At 35.9% G+C, this 17,972-nt stretch overlaps 1 protein-coding gene across 21 annotated transcripts in view; it reads left to right on the top strand.

Moving 5' to 3' along the window:
• Positions 1–17,972, top strand: part of KIDINS220 (kinase D interacting substrate 220) — a 98,609-nt gene that overhangs the window by 68,918 nt on the left and 11,719 nt on the right. For 6 of the 21 annotated variants that reach the window (XM_067008194.1, XM_059078425.2, XM_059078427.2 and 3 more), the window contains 6 exons: positions 1,949–2,127; positions 3,214–3,440; positions 5,550–5,663; positions 6,418–6,474; positions 12,352–12,384; positions 16,805–16,933. In XM_067008194.1, coding sequence (XP_066864295.1) covers positions 1,949–2,127; positions 3,214–3,440; positions 5,550–5,663; positions 6,418–6,474; positions 12,352–12,384; positions 16,805–16,933 — 739 coding nt within the window. Of the gene's footprint in view, positions 1–1,948; positions 2,128–3,213; positions 3,441–5,549; positions 5,664–6,417; positions 6,475–10,847; positions 10,884–12,351; positions 12,385–16,804; positions 16,934–17,972 lie in introns of all 21 variants that reach the window. The other 15 variants (XM_067008198.1, XM_067008200.1, XM_067008197.1 and 12 more) reach the window with 5 other exon arrangements.

The raw sequence follows: 17,972 nt of genomic DNA on the forward strand, positions 1-17,972 counted from the left end.
GGCGACTTCTGCAGATGATTCTGTGAGACCATTCTTCAAGTTTTCCATTTCATTTTAAATATATTGAATAATCAGTTTGAAAGCCAGTTTATTAAGAAGTAATCCCATTTCAGAGGGCTTTTTGTTTTGTGCACGTGTGCATGAGTCCATAAAAGGGACTTCCTGAAATTCATTAAGACAAAATTGCTATCCTTATTTTCTCACCAGCACCCTATTCTTTTCTTGTTTGCTAATTTTGTTCTCTTGATTTTCTTTTAGATGGCTTTTAATAAATAGCTACTAGCCAAGTAGTGGGCCTGAGTAGTAAAGTGCTTGTCCCATAGGAATAACGTAACTATAACTAGTATTAGAGTAAGATTCCATTTCACTTTTTTGAAGGGCATGAAAATCTTACTGCTTCTCTGAAACTAGACTCAGTATAATCTCACAGTTAATATTCTTGACTAATTGGGAATTGAGTGTTTTGAAGACATCTTCAGATTTACAGTGATTCTAAAACAGCTTTATGAGATATAATTGACATACAATAACCTGCTATATTTAAATTGTACAATTCCTGAAGGTTAAATATATATACACATATATACACACACACACACACGTCCCCACCAAATTGTCGCCGCCGTCAGGAGAGCAGACATATCACTTCCTAAAGTCCCCTCCCATTCCTTTGAAGTCTCTCCCTGCCATTTCTCTTCCCCACATCCCTGACTTCACAGGGAACCTTTATCCTTTTTCTGTCACTATAGTTTGGTTTACATTTTCTAGTTTTATATAAATGAAAAAAATACAACTGTGTATTCTTTATTTGCTGTATTCTTTCACTCAGCATAATTTACTATGAGATTTATCCATGTTGCATATATAAATAAGTCCATTCCTTTTTATTGCTAAGTAGTATTCCATTATATGGCTATACCACAAGTTATTTATCTTTTCCTTGTTAGTGGACATTTGGGTTATATCCAGATTTGTCATCTGCTTCCTTGTCTTTTAAGCTCCTTCATATTTTCCATTCCTGTATCTCTCTGTGATGTATTTTTACTCACTGCCTCAGATTGGCACATGGCCTGGTATGTAGTAGGTTGAACCCTGTGGAATTATCAATATTTGACCGTTTTGACCTATAAAAATGGCAGTTTCGTATAGTTCAACATAGAAGTGTTTACTAAGTATTTTTTAATGAATGTCACTTGTTTTTACATTTAAGACCTCTGCCTGATACAAAATTATTTACATATATAAACTCAACTAGGTTAAAAGTTATGCATAATGAAAAATAGACTAAGTGACACTGTAATTGGTAGTTACCGTGTCTGGTTGGTAAAATGATGTGGTTTTTTTCCCCTTTCTGTTTTTCTGTTTTTCTTTGCCTTATATATATGCTTATATAGTAAGCACAGATTACTTTTATAATAGAAAATAAAACCTTTTTTAAAAAAGGAAAAATCTGTGCTTTTTTCTAGTTCATGTAATTTATTTAGAAATTATTCTTTATTTCTTCTTTTCTTTGCAAAGGCAAGAACCATGGTATTTTATAATAAGCATGGATTTTAGAGCCAGTCAGATTCTCTTAGTTGTGTGACTTAAGCAGACTGTTTAATTTGTCTGAGGCTACTGTTCACATGCGTAAAATGGTAACTCATTTAGTCTTCACTGAGAGGTAATCATTAACATGTGACATACCTAGAATATGTTACTTTCCCCTCTCTGTTTCCCTAAACCAAATCCTGCCTTTCATGACGGCAGTGTAATTCTGACCTCACACTTGTTACCTTAGTAATTTTGTAACTATACCACTTGTTTTGTTCCTTTTTCTTTTCTTTAAAAAAATTATGAGAGCAAGGTGCATAATGTGTTATTTTTATAAATAACAAATTTTAAGTTACATGCAGAATTTGCCTAACAGTGACATAAACGACCATTTTCGTTTGTTTCTTATTTGAAGAATATCCAAGAATATTCCAACAACTAAAGATGTTGAGCCACTCCTGGAAATAGATGGAGATATAAGAAATTTTGAAGTGTTTCTGTCTTCAAGGACCCCAGTTCTTGTGGCTCGAGATGTAAAAACCTTTTTGCCATGCACTGTAAATCTAGACCCCAAACTGCGGGAAATAATTGCAGGTGGGTATTAGTAATAAATTTAACTTTTCCTCTCTGAGGTACTGAAAACTTCTCCTATTTCTAACTTACCTGTATAAGTTTGTCCTGCTCCATGAAACACCAAGAACTATTGAGCCAAGCACTACACAGGAGAATTAATGAAAGTGAGGATCGGCAGTCTGACGTCTTTGGGGAACGCTAGGAAAATGCTGTTTGTTCAGCTGACCTTCTTATGTTTCCCAGCCTACACAGCCGAACCTTCTTTGGAATCAGATTCCTTTCAACGGTATAATCACCACTTTAAGATGTCAGTCCATTGTAATTTTTCTGTCACCAGTCCTCTGTCTCTAATAGGGATCTCTATCCAGAGGGGTAAGAAAATCTATATCACTTCTAAAATTTTAACTTAAATCTGTGGACTAGAACTTGAGGACAGTGACATGAGGATTTTGGAAACATTTAAGTTGTTCTTGAGGCACCAGTATATGCACATGAGCACACACAGAACCTTTGTTGAAACATACTATCTTTTGTATGATGCAGGTGCTCCTGACCCACCTGTGCATTTTCCAGGAATTATGAAGAGAGCGCTTTATACTCCTACATCCCTTTTTTAGATACCTGTTATAAGGCTGTTGTCAGAGGTGTATTTTGTGACTATGGAATTGTTTATTGTTATTGTTCAGAGGTGGATGAGACATGTAGTTTGCAAACCCACAATCTTAGCTAAGGTTATATTTACTACACAAGTTTGAATTATTAATAATTCACAAAACTTTATGAGTCACAAGAACTGTTAGAATAGCACAAATACCTTGAAAAGTCAGAAAAAAATTTATAGTTCTGGTAACTGAGGAGAAGAATCCAGATGTTGGTGACTTTTCAAATGGTGAAAAAAAGCTTTTATGCAAAGTAGTTGAGTTTCTCTTGCTAAAATGTCTGTGGAGTATTCAAAATTTCCTGTCTACTTCTGTAGCCCCGTTGAAATCCTTGGCGAGAGCGATACAGTCATGTTTCTATGTGGTACCTAAAGCTGGAAATGGTAATTGGACTAAATACTAATGTTCTATTTTCTTTTGCCTTCTGGGGTGTTGTTTAATCTTTTAGATGTTCGTGCTGCAAGAGACCAGATTAATATCGGAGGACTTGCGTATCCCCCACTCCCTCTGCACGAAGCCCCCCCCAGACCAACGTCGGGATGCAGTCAGCCTGCGTCGGTCTGCTCTACTTCCACCTCCTTCAACGCCCCGTTTGGAGGGGGGGTCGTGTCACCACAGCCTCATAGCAGCTATTACAGCGGCATGACAGGACCCCAGCATCCATTCTACAACAGGGTAAGCAAGGGCTAGGAATCTTAAATTTTAAGAATTTCTTCCAGGGAAGTAGTAGAAGTGTTCTGCTAATGGAGTCTGTTATTATTTTAAAACTGTACTTTAGCTTTAAAGACAAAAAGTGTTAAGCGTGAGTGCAGTATGATTCTTTAAAAATCAGAAGAATTTTGAATTTTAACAGTTCTAGGTCTCAATTGAGTCTGAATTTTAGAGATTCTTTTTGCTTTTATTTATTATCTTAATAAGAAAGTGAACTCTATGGGGTCAGCAGAGACTATCCTATGCTTCAAAGGGATCTGTTTTTCTATTTGTTTATAACAAATATTCCATTTGTTGTATCTTGTATAATAATTTATATTGGCATTTAAAACAATGATTTTTTTAATAGTAGTTCAGTAAACCTATATTTAATATGTGTTACAGCTTTTAAATGTGAGATAATAATGGGAAATACTGCTGGTAGGACTCAGGTGCTGTTGCCAAATAATAGCACTGTAGCCAGTTTCTAGAGTTTTATTTCAAGTTATCTTCAGTCATGTATAATTATTTGCATAGTATAAATATGATAGTTTTCTACTTCAAAAGATGAGAGCACAATTAATTATCAGCAGTGTTCAGACCCTATCAAGTTTAGTAGGTCCAAGCTATCCTCATTTTAATGGTCTTATTAAACACTAATATTTCCTATAGGAAAATGGAGCATCTGCTCTAGTATTATACTTTCTGGAACTGTACTCTAAGATCCCTTGCAGTTTCTTTATTTTTGTGGTCTCCCTCTTTAGTCTAATTTGAGAAAACACAGGAGCTAGTATTCATAGAAGCCAAATGCATGCCTAAATAAATTTCATATAAGCTAGGAAGATAGAGAAGTTTGAATAAATGTGGCAAAGCAGGAATTCTAAAATTTCAATGTTCCAGTTTTTGAGAAATGTCAGCCGTGTAAGTTATTAGGTATACCGTTTATAGAGGTCCTGTGAATGTTATTCCATTCTTTTACTCAAATAAGGAGAAAAAAGGAACAATAGCGTTTTATAATGTATTTCATCCTCGTAAACTTTAACTGAGTGGTAGGCAGTGTGAAATGCAGGTTTTTATTTGCCAGTCTTAAAATCTGCTATAATTTTTCATGAAATGGTTCCATTGATAATTAGATGACAGTTGAAGTTTTGAGACCAATAATTTTTTTAAATATTAAATTACTGTAGCATCTAGATGGAGACCTTGTGTTCACTAATTTCACACGAATAACAATGATGTGATGCTTTAATATCGTTTTATTATTTTTAAAACATTAAAAACTTTCTCATGTTTTTAGATCTAGTTATTTTTTGCTGTAGTTATATGAGGTTTTTAGTCTGAAAGTTAAAAGCAGAACAATTTTCTTAAAATGGCAGGAGTGAAAAAGGTAGGGGAAGATGTTACATCAGTGTAATGAAAGTTAATCTGTTTTAATCTTTATTTTTAGCCCATATCATCTTGATAGCTCCTGTTTATATTGAAGCTGGATACAAATAAATGGTGTAGTTATAGATCTCCTCTAAACAATGAATTCCCCGTTTAAAAAATAGGCTTGCTTGTTTAGGAGACAGAGTAAAGTCCAGGATATAGAATATAAAGTAAACTCTAGGAACTTAGAGTAACAGTATTCCTGGAATCCATGCTTAGGACGTTCTCATATAATTCAGACTTTCTTTGGTCTTACTTAAGGCTAATCTTTTTTTGGTAAAAATAATAGTATTCTATTGAGATTCTATTTTGCTTTTTTTTTTTTTTAATATAAGAGTGTTAGTTAATATTTGTAGATCACTTAGAACCTGACACCTGGTAAACCCATAAAACTGTTAAATGTAAAGAGAAGGTCCGGTGTCAAGTTGTAAGGTACAAAACTTTAGTTGCTTTTTAAAAAGCTTTATTAAATCAACAATATAAAAATTTAAATAATATGTCTTAAGTTTGGGTTTGATATCTTATAGAATATGAGTGAGGCATGTTTTCTTCTGTTTTGTCACTTGCATTAAAAACTTGGAGTTGTATTTTATTGGTTAGTTTCATTTGCTACATCTCATTTCGCTTTGATTTCGGTAATTGTTTTGTTACGTGTTTTCTCCATAGCCATTCTTTGCCCCTTACCTTTACACGCCAAGGTACTACCCTGGCGGCTCCCAACATCTCATCTCACGTCCATCAGTAAAAACGAATTTGCCCAGAGATCAGAGCAATGGCCTAGTAAGTATAAAAAAGCGTAACTAAAGTATTACTCTAATATGAAACATAGTCAGCATTAGAAGTTTGCTTATTTCCTTTCTGTAGCAAAAGCGCCACTTATTTTATAAGTAGTTTTAAGAAACATAAGCTGTTACTAACACAAAATGTATTGTGTTTTCATTTCTGGTAAATATCTATGAAAGGAAAATGACTTAAAGTGTCAAGAAGTAAATGATGAGTTGTTTACAACCAGAGTTTCTGGCCGATAATGTTTGTTATCAAACTTTTAAAACTAAACCTTTACATCTGCTAATTTCTGATTTCTTTTTAAAGGATATACATATATGGTATCTGTATCTATCTATCTATATATATGCTAGCCCTATGGTATAAAAATTAGAGGACGTATTGAAAGAACATTTTGATGGAATAGCAGAAATTAAATAGAATCAGGGAAGTATTCAAATGTACTGTTAACTCTAATCCAAAACAAAATACATTTGTGCCTAAAATTATAGGTGTTCCTGATGATAAACATAGGTGAACAATTAAAAAAAAAAAAAGAGATTCCCTGTTAATATATGTTTTAAATTAGGAGGCAAAAGCTATAGAACTTAAACTGTTATTTAAACTTAAAGATATTATCATTGAAGGAAAAACATCTGATCATGTCCAGGTTTCAGTGTTATATATTATTTTAACATCATGTTCATTCATCATCCTTGTTTGGCTCAGCCCTTCACCTTTTACCCACACTCTTGTTTTGTGTTGTTAGGAGGTTATCAAGGAGGATGCTGCTGAGGGGCTTTCTTCACCCACAGACTCCTCGAGGGTAATGGAGTAGTCTTGTGGTGTGGAACGCGAGCATCTCCCGCTTCTGCAGCAGTAGCGACTGTCTTAATCGTGATGACGGCAGCTCACTAACTGTGCGTCTGCAGTGTGACGGGCAGCTGAATACTAATACTTAGAGTTCACGGGTTAACGAAAAAGCGAATGTTTAACTTTACCCTTCATTTCCTCCTGCTTTCCCCCTTTTTCAGTGACGTGGGATGGGGGGTTTTTTTTGTCATCCGATAAGGAATGGGTTTTTCCAGCAGCCGTCAGGAGCTCTCATTTGGTGGTGTTAGTTCCTTAATGTTGGGCTTTATGTTCACATTTGCCTGTTTTTCTGAAGCCCGCAGTTGGTACCACACATGTCGAATAGGTTTGAAAATATCTCCAATCAACCTTGAGACTGCAAAAAGACATTATGAGCTGGATGGTATAGACCAGGAGTGGATCCTTAGTGGCTCGTGCTTAATCTCGGTGCCCATGCTTAGTGTAAATTCAGTACTGCTACAGCGCTACTTCTCCTTACCCGTATCCAGCTGATCCTTAAACAATGCAGGGGTTAGGAGCACCGAGCCTCCTAGCAGCCTCAAACCCCAGCAGAGTCTAAAGTAGAGACTGTGACTTAGAGTCAGCCCTCTTGTGGAAGTAGTTCCCCCTTATCCGTGGTTCTGCACCTCCAGATTCAACCAACCGCAGGTTGTGTGGTACTGTTATATTTACCATTGAAAAAAATCTGCGTATAAGTGGACCTGCACAGTTCAAACCTGTGTTGTTCAAGGGTCAACTGTATTTATTAAAGTAAAATTTCTAGATAAACAGAGCTAGTACAGCATGTAAAGGGAATTACTTAAAACTTTTTTCCCCCAACACTTTAGGATGGGTGTCTTTAAAAATACCAACTTTTGTAGGAAGTCTCTTTGTATATTTACTTTTCAAGGCTTTGTACTTAATAAGAAATACATTTAATGTGGTGAGCCATAAAATCTTCATTCATTCACTCAATGTGGAATTTAGAAACCCAGTTTGTATCTTAAGTTCTGTTGATTTATTTGCAGAATGTTATGCCCATGTAAACATGATCAATTTAATCTAAAGAAATGTAGCATAGCAGTTAGAATTACTTTGGTGAAATATTGCATCCTGAATTTATGCATGATTTTTAACTTAAAACATGCATTTGAATAGGCAATAGTTTTTTTTTTAACTTTAATTTTCTTTGAGTTAATATTAGTGAGATAGGAAGAGAACCATTTTGCTGTTTTCATTGAGGAGCTGATGATTCTTTTTAAGTCATTAACATTTTAGCTGAAGTGTTTGAGAGACTTCAATTATCCATGAATGATAGACACAATAAACCATAGTAATTCTATTTGGGTGTTGGGGGAGTATTTAATCCATGGATCATTGCCACTATATGCAAGAATGACTTTTATTTTAGTCACAGAGCCTTTAATACATAGTTTCATACATGCAGTGTAATTCTCTGAGCTAAAATTCCTCCGCAAACTTTTGATGAAAGTTAGATCCTGTGAAGAATTTGATGGTCTTAATGACAGAGACATGCTGAAGTAGTAGCTATTTCCATGCTTAAGGACAAACACTTGTGAGTAAAAGGTGTCTCTAATTTCAGGGACCAGTGAAGAAGCATTAGGCAAATTTTAAAATGAGTTTTTGGGGAAGGGGAAATAATGCAATTCTTAAGAAGTGTTTACAAGCGCAATAACGCAGAGTAAAAATGCTCTGAGAGTATTAATGCCTTTGTTTAGTAAAATAATCATACTATTTTCTGTTCTTTTAATATTAAAAGGTAGTTTTGTAATCTGCTTAGTGAATAATAGTTGCTTCCCAAGCCTTGCTTTTAAGAAATTAACAATGACAATAGCATGTAAAATTTATTTAGAAGTAGACACTTAGTTCTAGTAGACACTTAGTTCAAAGCTGTGTTAAAAACAGTGGTGGAAATGTGGAGAAGTATCTATACATGAGAACATTGTATGGGGTTTTTGTAGCTGAACCAACGAAGAAGCAGTTAATATAATACAAAAGTTTTTTAGCCCTTCATGGCTCCTGTAGTTTTCCAGTACTGTAGTAGAAAACGATATGATTTCTGAGATAAAGAAGACTGCAGGTGAGTTCATCTCTGCTCATTCATCTGTCTCCTGTATGCAACACTTGATGACAAGAGGTGCTCATAGATAAGTCAGGAGCTATGCACACATTTTTGGACAAATTGTCTTGTCATTATGGACACAGAATAATGAGTTAAAAAAAAACCAAACAAACCAGAAAACCAGATCATAGGGAGTTAAGCAGCTCTCTGTGGTCTTTTCAATATAGGTGGTCCCATCTTTTTTTTACCTCAAGGAATTTCTCATAAACCTTCATAAAGCAGAGCCTTATGAAAATAGTTGAGTTTTCTCACATTAAGGAGCGTTGTAATGATTGTGACTTGTGAAGACCAGCCAAGGACTCTTAACAGATAAATTACAGAGATGTCCGAGTGTCTCACTGAGGCAAAGACGTGAAAATACAAGCCTCTGTGCTGGCTTTTTTCCACTGTGATTTTATAATAGAGAAAATATATGCTAAATCTTGTAAAACTGAAAAAAAATATATTAACATTGGGCCCAGGATATGATCCCCAGGATATTAGAGCTAGAAAGGACTAGTGTTTTTCAAACTTTCAAAGCAGAGAAGCCTTTTTTAGAAATGAAATCTTAATGAGAATTCTAGTTTACAAAACCAGTGAAAAAAGAACTCTGCCCCCCCCCCCCCCACCTTGGACTTGCCTTCCCTCTGGGGAATCCTCAGAGAATGCTAGTACCCATGGTCTAGTCCAGTACCACGGTGCAGACTTACCTGAGGCTCACAGGAGGGCGCGCCAGGTGCAGAACTGGAATCCGTGTGGCTGTTTCCACGGACCGTTCCTCACCACCGTGCTGCCCTCTTTGACCCTGTTAATACTAAGCATGACTTGGTCAGGTACTTGGTCATTCAAGTTAAATAGGCCCTGGTGATTAACTCTTTGCCTTGGAGAAATTAACTTAACCTCTCTGATACTCAACTTCCTCATCTGGAAAAAGCAGACCTACCTCACGGGTCTGCTTTAAGGATTACTCAGCCTTTGCATTCTTTAAGTACTTAATAATCATTATCGTTACTACTGTCCCAAAGACCAAATTCCATGGAGCTTTAAAAAGACTCAGAAACTAAAACAGTTTTGTGTTAAATAACCTCAGTGGTGGGAGTAGCGTATAAACACTCCAGTCAATTTAGATTAACTCAGCCTTTTATCTGTTGATGCTTCTCTGGCCCAAAAGGTGGTTTGATTTCCTAGAATCGGTTTGTTTTCCTAGAATTTAGAAGGATTTCCGGCTTATCGGAATGCTCCAAATATTTTACAGTTTTAGAAGCTTCCCAGGAGAATTTTACTTGGTGCCTTTACCTTCGTTCAGTCCAGGGCCCACTAAGAAGTAATGGCATTCATAACATTCTGTGACCCTGAAGGGAGGGACCCACCGAGGAGGGCCTGTCTCGAGCCAGGTCTCCTCAGTGGTATTTTGTTGTGGTCTTTCAGAGAGTTGTTCTTATGAGTCAGTTGTTTTTATTGAGGGGGTGCTGCTCGTGGTGGTCACTGTGTTTCCTTGAAAAGCAGTTGTCGAAGGAGGGAGTGATAGAGCATTTCTTTACCCTTTTATCCCTCCTTGAATTATTTAGCATTGAGTCCTCCAGATGCCTGTTTGATCAGCCACTCGTTCACTGTTACAGTGGGATGTGGCAGTGAACAAAACTGATGGAAATCCCGCCTCCTTGGAGAATTATTTAGCATTGAGTCCTCCAGGTGCCTGTTTGATCAGCCACTCGTTCACTGTTACAGTGGGATGTGGCAGTGAACAAAACTGATGGAAATCCCGCCTTCTTGGAGAGGATGCGCTTGAGGCTGCCGAGCGGGAACGATCAGTGTTGCTACCAAGTCATTCTTGCCCGACCTTCTATGCCGCAGGGGTTACTAGATACCTTTAGATAGCTTCATTTAGATCAGCCACCTCACTGAAAAGGCATGAAAACAATTAGCACAGCGTTTAATTGCGGAGAACTTCAGAGTTGCAGAGGCAGTGTTAATGACAGTATCCTGCCTTCCAGTGTGCTGTTGCTTTTACTTTTAGAGATTGATGAAACTTACTGAATTAATAAAAATCTTAAAAATGAAGGTCTTGGTTTTCATTAAACCGATCCAGTTGGTGGAGTGACCAAGGTAAAAGGGAAAAAAAGATGGGACTCAACTGTAGATCATTTTTATTTCCACCACTGGTTTAGAACTCATAACCTGGTAAACAAATACATGTCCAAATCAAGCTGTCTCTCATCACTCAGGAGCAGACTTGGATGAGGAAGCTAAAGATGCCGTGGGTAAGGCGGGGCGCCTTTCGGGTTTCATTGAGGTGCAGGCTTAGGGCGGGCGCTCTCTGCCAGCAGTCTGCACCTTTTCTCAGGAGGTTCACTCGCACTTTCTGAAGCATTTTAAGAGTGTACTTTTTTATTGATCTGTTTCAGTTTGGAAAAGTTTTAACACATTTTTTCTCTAGTAACGTAGTGGAATATTATATTCACTTCCCGCTTCAAAGTCTTTGTGCCAGACTTCATTCAGCTCAAGAAAGCTTTTCTCCTAAACAATAAACTGCAACTAAACTGATTGAGATATTGTCGAAGAAGTAGGATACTGCAGTAAGGATATCATTGAAATCCTAGAGTACAGTTAAAAGTTAAGAAAATAACAAAATCGTGTCCTGAACTTGTGTTTTTTTAAAAGATTGCCCTTTACATGTGGTGTTAAACCTCATCTGTCAACTTTGACCTAATTATTACTGGGTTGGCCAAAATGTTCGTTCGGGTTTTTCCATACGATGTTATGAACTTTTTGGCCAACCCAAAATTTCTCATGTAGTTCAAGTCTCCACAGATATACACAGTAACTTTCTAAAACACCTACTTCTAATAACGTTGATATGTAAACTAGAAAACAAGGTTCCCATAAGGTACTCCAGATAATGACACAGTAAAAGAAAAACATTGTAAATTAACTTTGACTCAATAATTTTGTCAGTTATCTATAGATTATTTTAACTATTTTAAGAATGTTTACCACCAACCTAATTTGTACAGAGGAATAATTAGTAGCAGCGTGTCTGCTTTGAATTAGAGTTTTAAAGAACTATATCAGTAAAATAGTTAGGTTACTCACAGGATGCAAATATTTTTCACTGTTATATTTATGATTTCTTGAGCCGAAAGGCTCTTAGGGCCTTTCTTTTCAAATGGTGTTTTAGTGCATCTATTACGTGCCACATGCCCAGTGAAACAAAACCCAAATTTGAAAAGTATATCTCTGAATGTTAACTATAGTGTGGCTAGATAATATTTTATTTTATGAAGTGAGCATGTGAATTCCAAGTATTTAAACCTTATTATTAAATTGGCCTGCAATTAATAGTGGCAGTTTTTTATCAGAATATTTAAAAATTAATTTAAAACTTGTACATAGTAGGAATGTTGACTTTTTGTAGCACTTTTTTATTTACCTGGTTTTCTTGTTGACTGTATGGCCCATGATTTATTCTTTTAAGAGAAAGAATATAAAATTTGAGAGTACAATTTACAAATTTCCAAGCACATGGTTAATAACAGGAAACTAGTGTGTGTGTGTGTGTGTGTGTATGCGAGTGTTCCTTGCTTTGTGTTGCTGTAGAGGTGGTGTGTTCGAAGTCATAGGAAAGTAAGAGGAGTGACAGAAGTGCTGCCTGTTTATTACATATGTGTATTTGATGTTTTACTTTGATTAAGCTCGTGCCCTTCATTCTGTTTTATTCCTTCCTTAAAGCCGTGTGACTCTGGGTTTAACAAACAGAGACAGGTACAGAAACTTTCAGTGAAATCTTACTCACTTTTCTTGTTTTAGACTATTAGAAGCAATCACTGGCAGCTTCATGCTGGGCTGTTTATAAATCTGTGCTCATTTCGGTGCCTGGGGTTTATTTTAATAGCTGCTTTCAGCCTTTGCATGGCTCTCATTTCTGGCTAATCAATTCTAAGCTTGTTTAATAAATTTACCAAAGATGATAATGTTTCAGAGTGTAGCTTTAATCTACTTACAATATAAAATCATATAGTTATATCAAAGTAATTTAAATCTGTCTTGTTGTTAGCTTTACTTTGACCCGGAGGAATTCTGATTTGTATGTATTTTGAAGTTTATATTTAACAGTTTAAACAAACTAACATCCTCTGCATTCAGTTTTCTGTATTAGAAAAAAATTTTTAAAAATAAATTGTGATGTATACTGAAGTGATCTTTTCTTGACTTGTAACAAGTAAATTTCAAGTGAGAATGCATGACAAACTTTAAAGTATTACCATTCTTTGTATTGCCAAAGTAATGTAATTAGTCTCCTATTAATTTACATATTGAGTTATTGAATATGCTTTTTCCTGATCACTTTTATACTCTTTCTCCTTCTTTTTATGAGAGTTCCATCGAAAGATCATTATTTTGGCTACTAAGATTCATTTGGTTTCAAAATAATTTTATTATATATGATTATTTTAGAAAAGACCTGGCAAGTAATCACTATTTCTCTTTTATTCAAAGAAGCATATTATAATATATTTTAATTTATTGTTAATTTATACCTTTTCTTGATAAAACCCAACTCACTAATAATGAATAGTCAGACTATAGCTTTGATGGAATTACAGGCATATCCATTGTGTCTTTTCTTTTTTTTTTTTTTTTTTTTTTTTTTTTTGCGGTATGCGGGCCTCTCACTGTTGTGGCCTCTCCCGTTGCGGAGCACAGGCTCCGGACGCGCAGGCTCAGCGGCCATGGCTCACAGGCTTAGTTGCTCCGCGGCATGTGGGATCTTCCCGGACCGGGGCACGAACCCGTGTCTCCTGCATGGGCAGGCGGATTCTCAACCACTGCGCCACCAGGGAAGCCCCATTGTGTCTTTTCTTATAGCTTCTCAAAGCCATTCAGAGATAATATATGTTTGCTACATAATTCCCAATGAGGGACAAAATATGTTTTCAAGTGATAAAGTGTAAAAGTTTTGAAGGATCATGAAAGTAAAATAATGTGGAGTTTTTTGTTTTAAAGGAAAAGGGTAGTATCTTTATTAATGTGTCTCCATTGCTGAATTCTCAGATTCCTTTAAGATACTCTTTAACATTTTACATTCCCCGCCCCCCCCACCCCGCCATGCAGACAGAGTTAATCTGTTGCATGTCTGTTATACTTACCTTTTTTAGCACAATCAGAAATAGAGTTTTTTTGTGATTAAAAAGGTTTTTTTTACTTTAAAATAATTTTAGACTTCAAAGGTACAAAAATAACATTCCCTTAATGTTAGCATCTTTCCTAACTGTAGTATATTTCTCAAGAGCAGAGAGAAAATTTGTACAATACTCTTAATATAGACTTTATTTGAATCTTACCAGTTTTTCCACTAATGTGATTTTTCTGGTCCAGGATTCAATCCAGTTGTATTTTGTGATTTCTCCTTAGAATTCCCTAATCTGTGACAATTCCTCAGTCTTTCCTTGTCTCTTATGTCCTTAAAACTTTTGAAGAGAACTGATCAGATATTTTGTAGACTGTCCTTCTATTTGGGTTTGTTTGCTGTTTCCTAATGATTAGAAGGTTATACGTCTTTGGCAAGAGACCCACAGAAGTGATGCCGTGTCCTTCTCAGTGCATCATATCTGAGCATCTGTGGGGGCCTAAATCTTGCCACCGGTCATGCTAACCTCAGTCGTGTGGTTAAGGTGGCATCTGCCAGATTTCAACACTGTGAAGTTTTATTCTTCCCTTTGTAGTGAGTAAATATTTAGGGGGAGATACTCTAAAACTCTGCAAATATCCTATTTCTCCTTATACTTTTGCCCATTAACTTCAATGTCCACCAGTGCATCTTGTGTACAGCCACTCTCGTGGTGTTTTCCTGATGGTGATTTTCTGTTCCCTTCTTCCGCATTTATTAATTGGAATTCTCTAAGTAAAAGCTGTCTCTTCTTCCTCATTTATTTACTTATTCAACTTTTTATTTATATCAGTATGGATTCATGGATATTTTATTCTATGAATTATAATCCAGTATGATCATTATTTATTTTGGTGATCAAACTGTTTGTTTGTGATTTTTCTAATCCAGAAAATGTAAACAAGTATAAATGTACCCAGAAAGAAGAGCTAGGTTGAGGAATAAAAACATTTGAAAGACAGTATTAAAGATCATTGAAAAGATAAATATTGTTCAGCAATAAAAAAGAATGAAGTACTGATCCATGCTATAACATGGATGAACCTTGAAAACATACCAAGTGAAAGAAGCTAGTTATAAAAGGTCACATATTGTGTGGTTCCATTTATATGAAATGTCCAAAATAGGCAAATCCACAGATACAGTAGATTAGTGGTTGCTAGGGGATTGGGACTAGGTGTTGGAAGGGATAAAGAATGACTGCTAATGGTACAGGATTTCTTTTTAGGGATACGAAAATGTCCTAAAGTTGATTGTGGTGATGGTTTCACAGCTATGTGAATATACTAAAAATCATTGAATTGTACACTTTTAATGGGAGAATTGTATGTGAATTATATCTCAAATAAACCTGTTTAAAAGAAAGAAAGAAAAACAAAACAAATATGGTTATTAAAAATTCATGGAAAGCAGTTTAAGTTTCCGTAGTAGATACTGGATAATTAACACTTTGAATATTGGCTGTACTCATCCAGGCAGAAAATAGAACTTTGTATAAAAATATGAAAACTAAATTCTGGAAGTACTAGTGTTTTGCTGTTAGTATTTTTGAAGGAATTGAACCTCAGACCGTATAATATATGGCATATTTTAAATTTATATTTACTTGAAAGCAGACTATAAATAAATGTGTTTTGTGCAGTATATTCCAAGGCATTAATTTACAGATTTTTATGGGACTGTCTTACCCTTGTAAACTTGCTAAGAGTCCCTCTCATAAAATTACTGCCTCACTGTCTGTTCAATATGGTCTCATCCCCTAGCTGTATTTATATGTAATATAGGTATATTTTGTTTATATACTATGTGTATATTTATTTATCAGTTCATAATAGAGTATTAGGTTACGCTTTCATGTTACAAATCATCTTTAACAAGTAGCCAACAGGCAGTTTTGGCTGTCATAGTCTACCTTGGTAATGATAAAAGAGGCGGCAGAAAATATAAATTTACACATACTTGAGGATAGGATAAATTGTATTTATTTTAAGACTGGATTGACTGGTAAACAAGACAGGTCATTTGGAGCGTTTTCCTCTGTACTAGTTGGTTTGTCTTCTCTTTATTTTGGTTATAGTTTCTATAAACTCTTTAAAAATAGACAGTTGCAACAAAGAAAATAGGAAGTCATAAGACCTGATAAGTTAGGGCTCCCATCCACATCTGCCACTAACTAGCTATTTATTCTGTGCCTTTGAAGCCAGAACTTACCTCTCTGTAAGCCAGCGTCCACATCTGTAACTGAGGAGCTTCATAAACAGTTGGCCACAGGCAAATACTTCTTTAGTATGTCACCATATTCAGAAAATATTCTTCTTCTAAGTAAATGCTAGATTTATTATTTTGACTTTTCTTTTAAATGAGACCAAATTTTCATGGATCATATTTACTTCCACATGTGTTAAGAAGTAATACTGTTGTTTCATATTTACATGATTATTGTATAGAATCTTAAGGGGAAGTTTTAGATCCCTTGGGTATAAAATATGGTCACGATCTGAAAACTTCAGATAGTTAATAGTTGTAGACTGTTAAGGTAGTCTGTAAAGACATTTAAAGCGGTTTGGTATAGGCACTTTAAAAATTATTTCATAGATTTACTTTTTGTATTTTTGTAATATAGGCATCAGTAATTCCCCCCATTCCTTGTCTTTCTTTAACCCCCTGTCCTTCCGTTATTAAGGGCTGCACCCTTCTCTCTTGAGGTTTGAAGTTAGGCTCTCTTGCAGTTGGCCTCGGCTTGGCTCCTGGAATGTTCTGTCTTCTTCGAAAAGTGGTTTTGGTCAGGCTGTATCTGCTATAATAAAAGATACTTGTTAAGGTATAACAGTAGCTAAATCTGTTCCCTAATGGCATTTCCCCATACTGCACACATTCGCTGTCTTTACTTTAGTTTGAAAATGTGTTGTTAATCAGAGTACTTATAGTGTAACTTCACAAGTTTCTCTGTCACATGACTGCGTATATCTGACATTAAATGCTATTCATACATGTATTTTTCCACGACTTATCTAGGGATCAGGCCCAGCCTCAGGAGCAATATCACTGAATTCAATGAATGTGGATGCGGTTTGTGAGAAACTGAAACAAATAGAAGGGCTGGACCAGAGCCTGCTGCCTCAGTATTGTGCGACCATCAAGAAGGTGACCTGCACATTTCCCCGCGGACTCGGGACAGGGCTGAGGGCGGCAGCGGCGGGCTTCGTGCGCGGCGAGCACTTTGTATTTAGCTTCTCAAAGACGAGTTCTCTGTTGAAATGGGAAAGCTCTAGGTGGAAACAGGTTTCTTACTATTTGTATCTTAAAATGGCCCCTTTATCCCTTTGTTTAGAAATGGATAAAAGAAAATAAAGTGTTGTATTACAACATTCCTGTAAAATGATCTAATATAAGGGGGAGTTCCCTGGCGGTCCAGTGGTTAGGCTGTGGTGCTTTCACTGCCTGGGTTCCATCCCTGGTCAGGGAACTAATATCCCACGAGCCGCTCAGCATGGCCACAAAAAAAAAAAAAAAAAAAAAAAAATCTAATATGTCGAAAATGCTTTGATGAGAAGTACAAAGCTTTAAAGGATTTCACATTAAGATTAACAATAACTTATATTACCAATATGCAACAAAGAACATTTGAAGGCCTTTTTTATGTTACATTTTCTTTAATTATAATATTTATTTGTGACTTAGTAATTATCCAAGTAAACCATACTTGCTTCATTTTCCTCAAATTCTCACTTTCATGTCTTACAGGACTTCTGATCATGTCCCCTTTGATAATACCTCAGAGGTTTGTGTTTGCAAGGCTAATGCGTTTGAGGAAGTATATTTCTTCCGAGATCTTTTCTTGCAATTCCAGTAACTACCACGAACCTGGGATTTTGAGGAGGCTTCCCATATACAAAGCTAAGCCAGTCCCAGTTTTAATAGATACTTCCACTAAGTTATACTTTTTCTATCAGAGACACAGTGAAGGAGAACATGAGCAACAAGCCTGTAATATTGACATACTTTAAAGATTGGCATCTAAAAAGGTTTTAAAAGAATTATGAGCACATCTACCATTTCACTAATCTTAAACTATGTTTGGTCAGAAAGGTTCAGATAATGTTAGTTTTCTCACAGATCTAGTTAGTGTTAATCCCCATTTGCGAAAGTGTCAAGCGCTGCCTTTCCAAGGTACAAACCCGAC

Source organism: Kogia breviceps, chromosome 11, assembly GCF_026419965.1.
Source record: "Kogia breviceps isolate mKogBre1 chromosome 11, mKogBre1 haplotype 1, whole genome shotgun sequence".
In the NCBI taxonomy this organism is placed as follows: Eukaryota; Metazoa; Chordata; class Mammalia; order Artiodactyla; family Physeteridae; genus Kogia; species Kogia breviceps.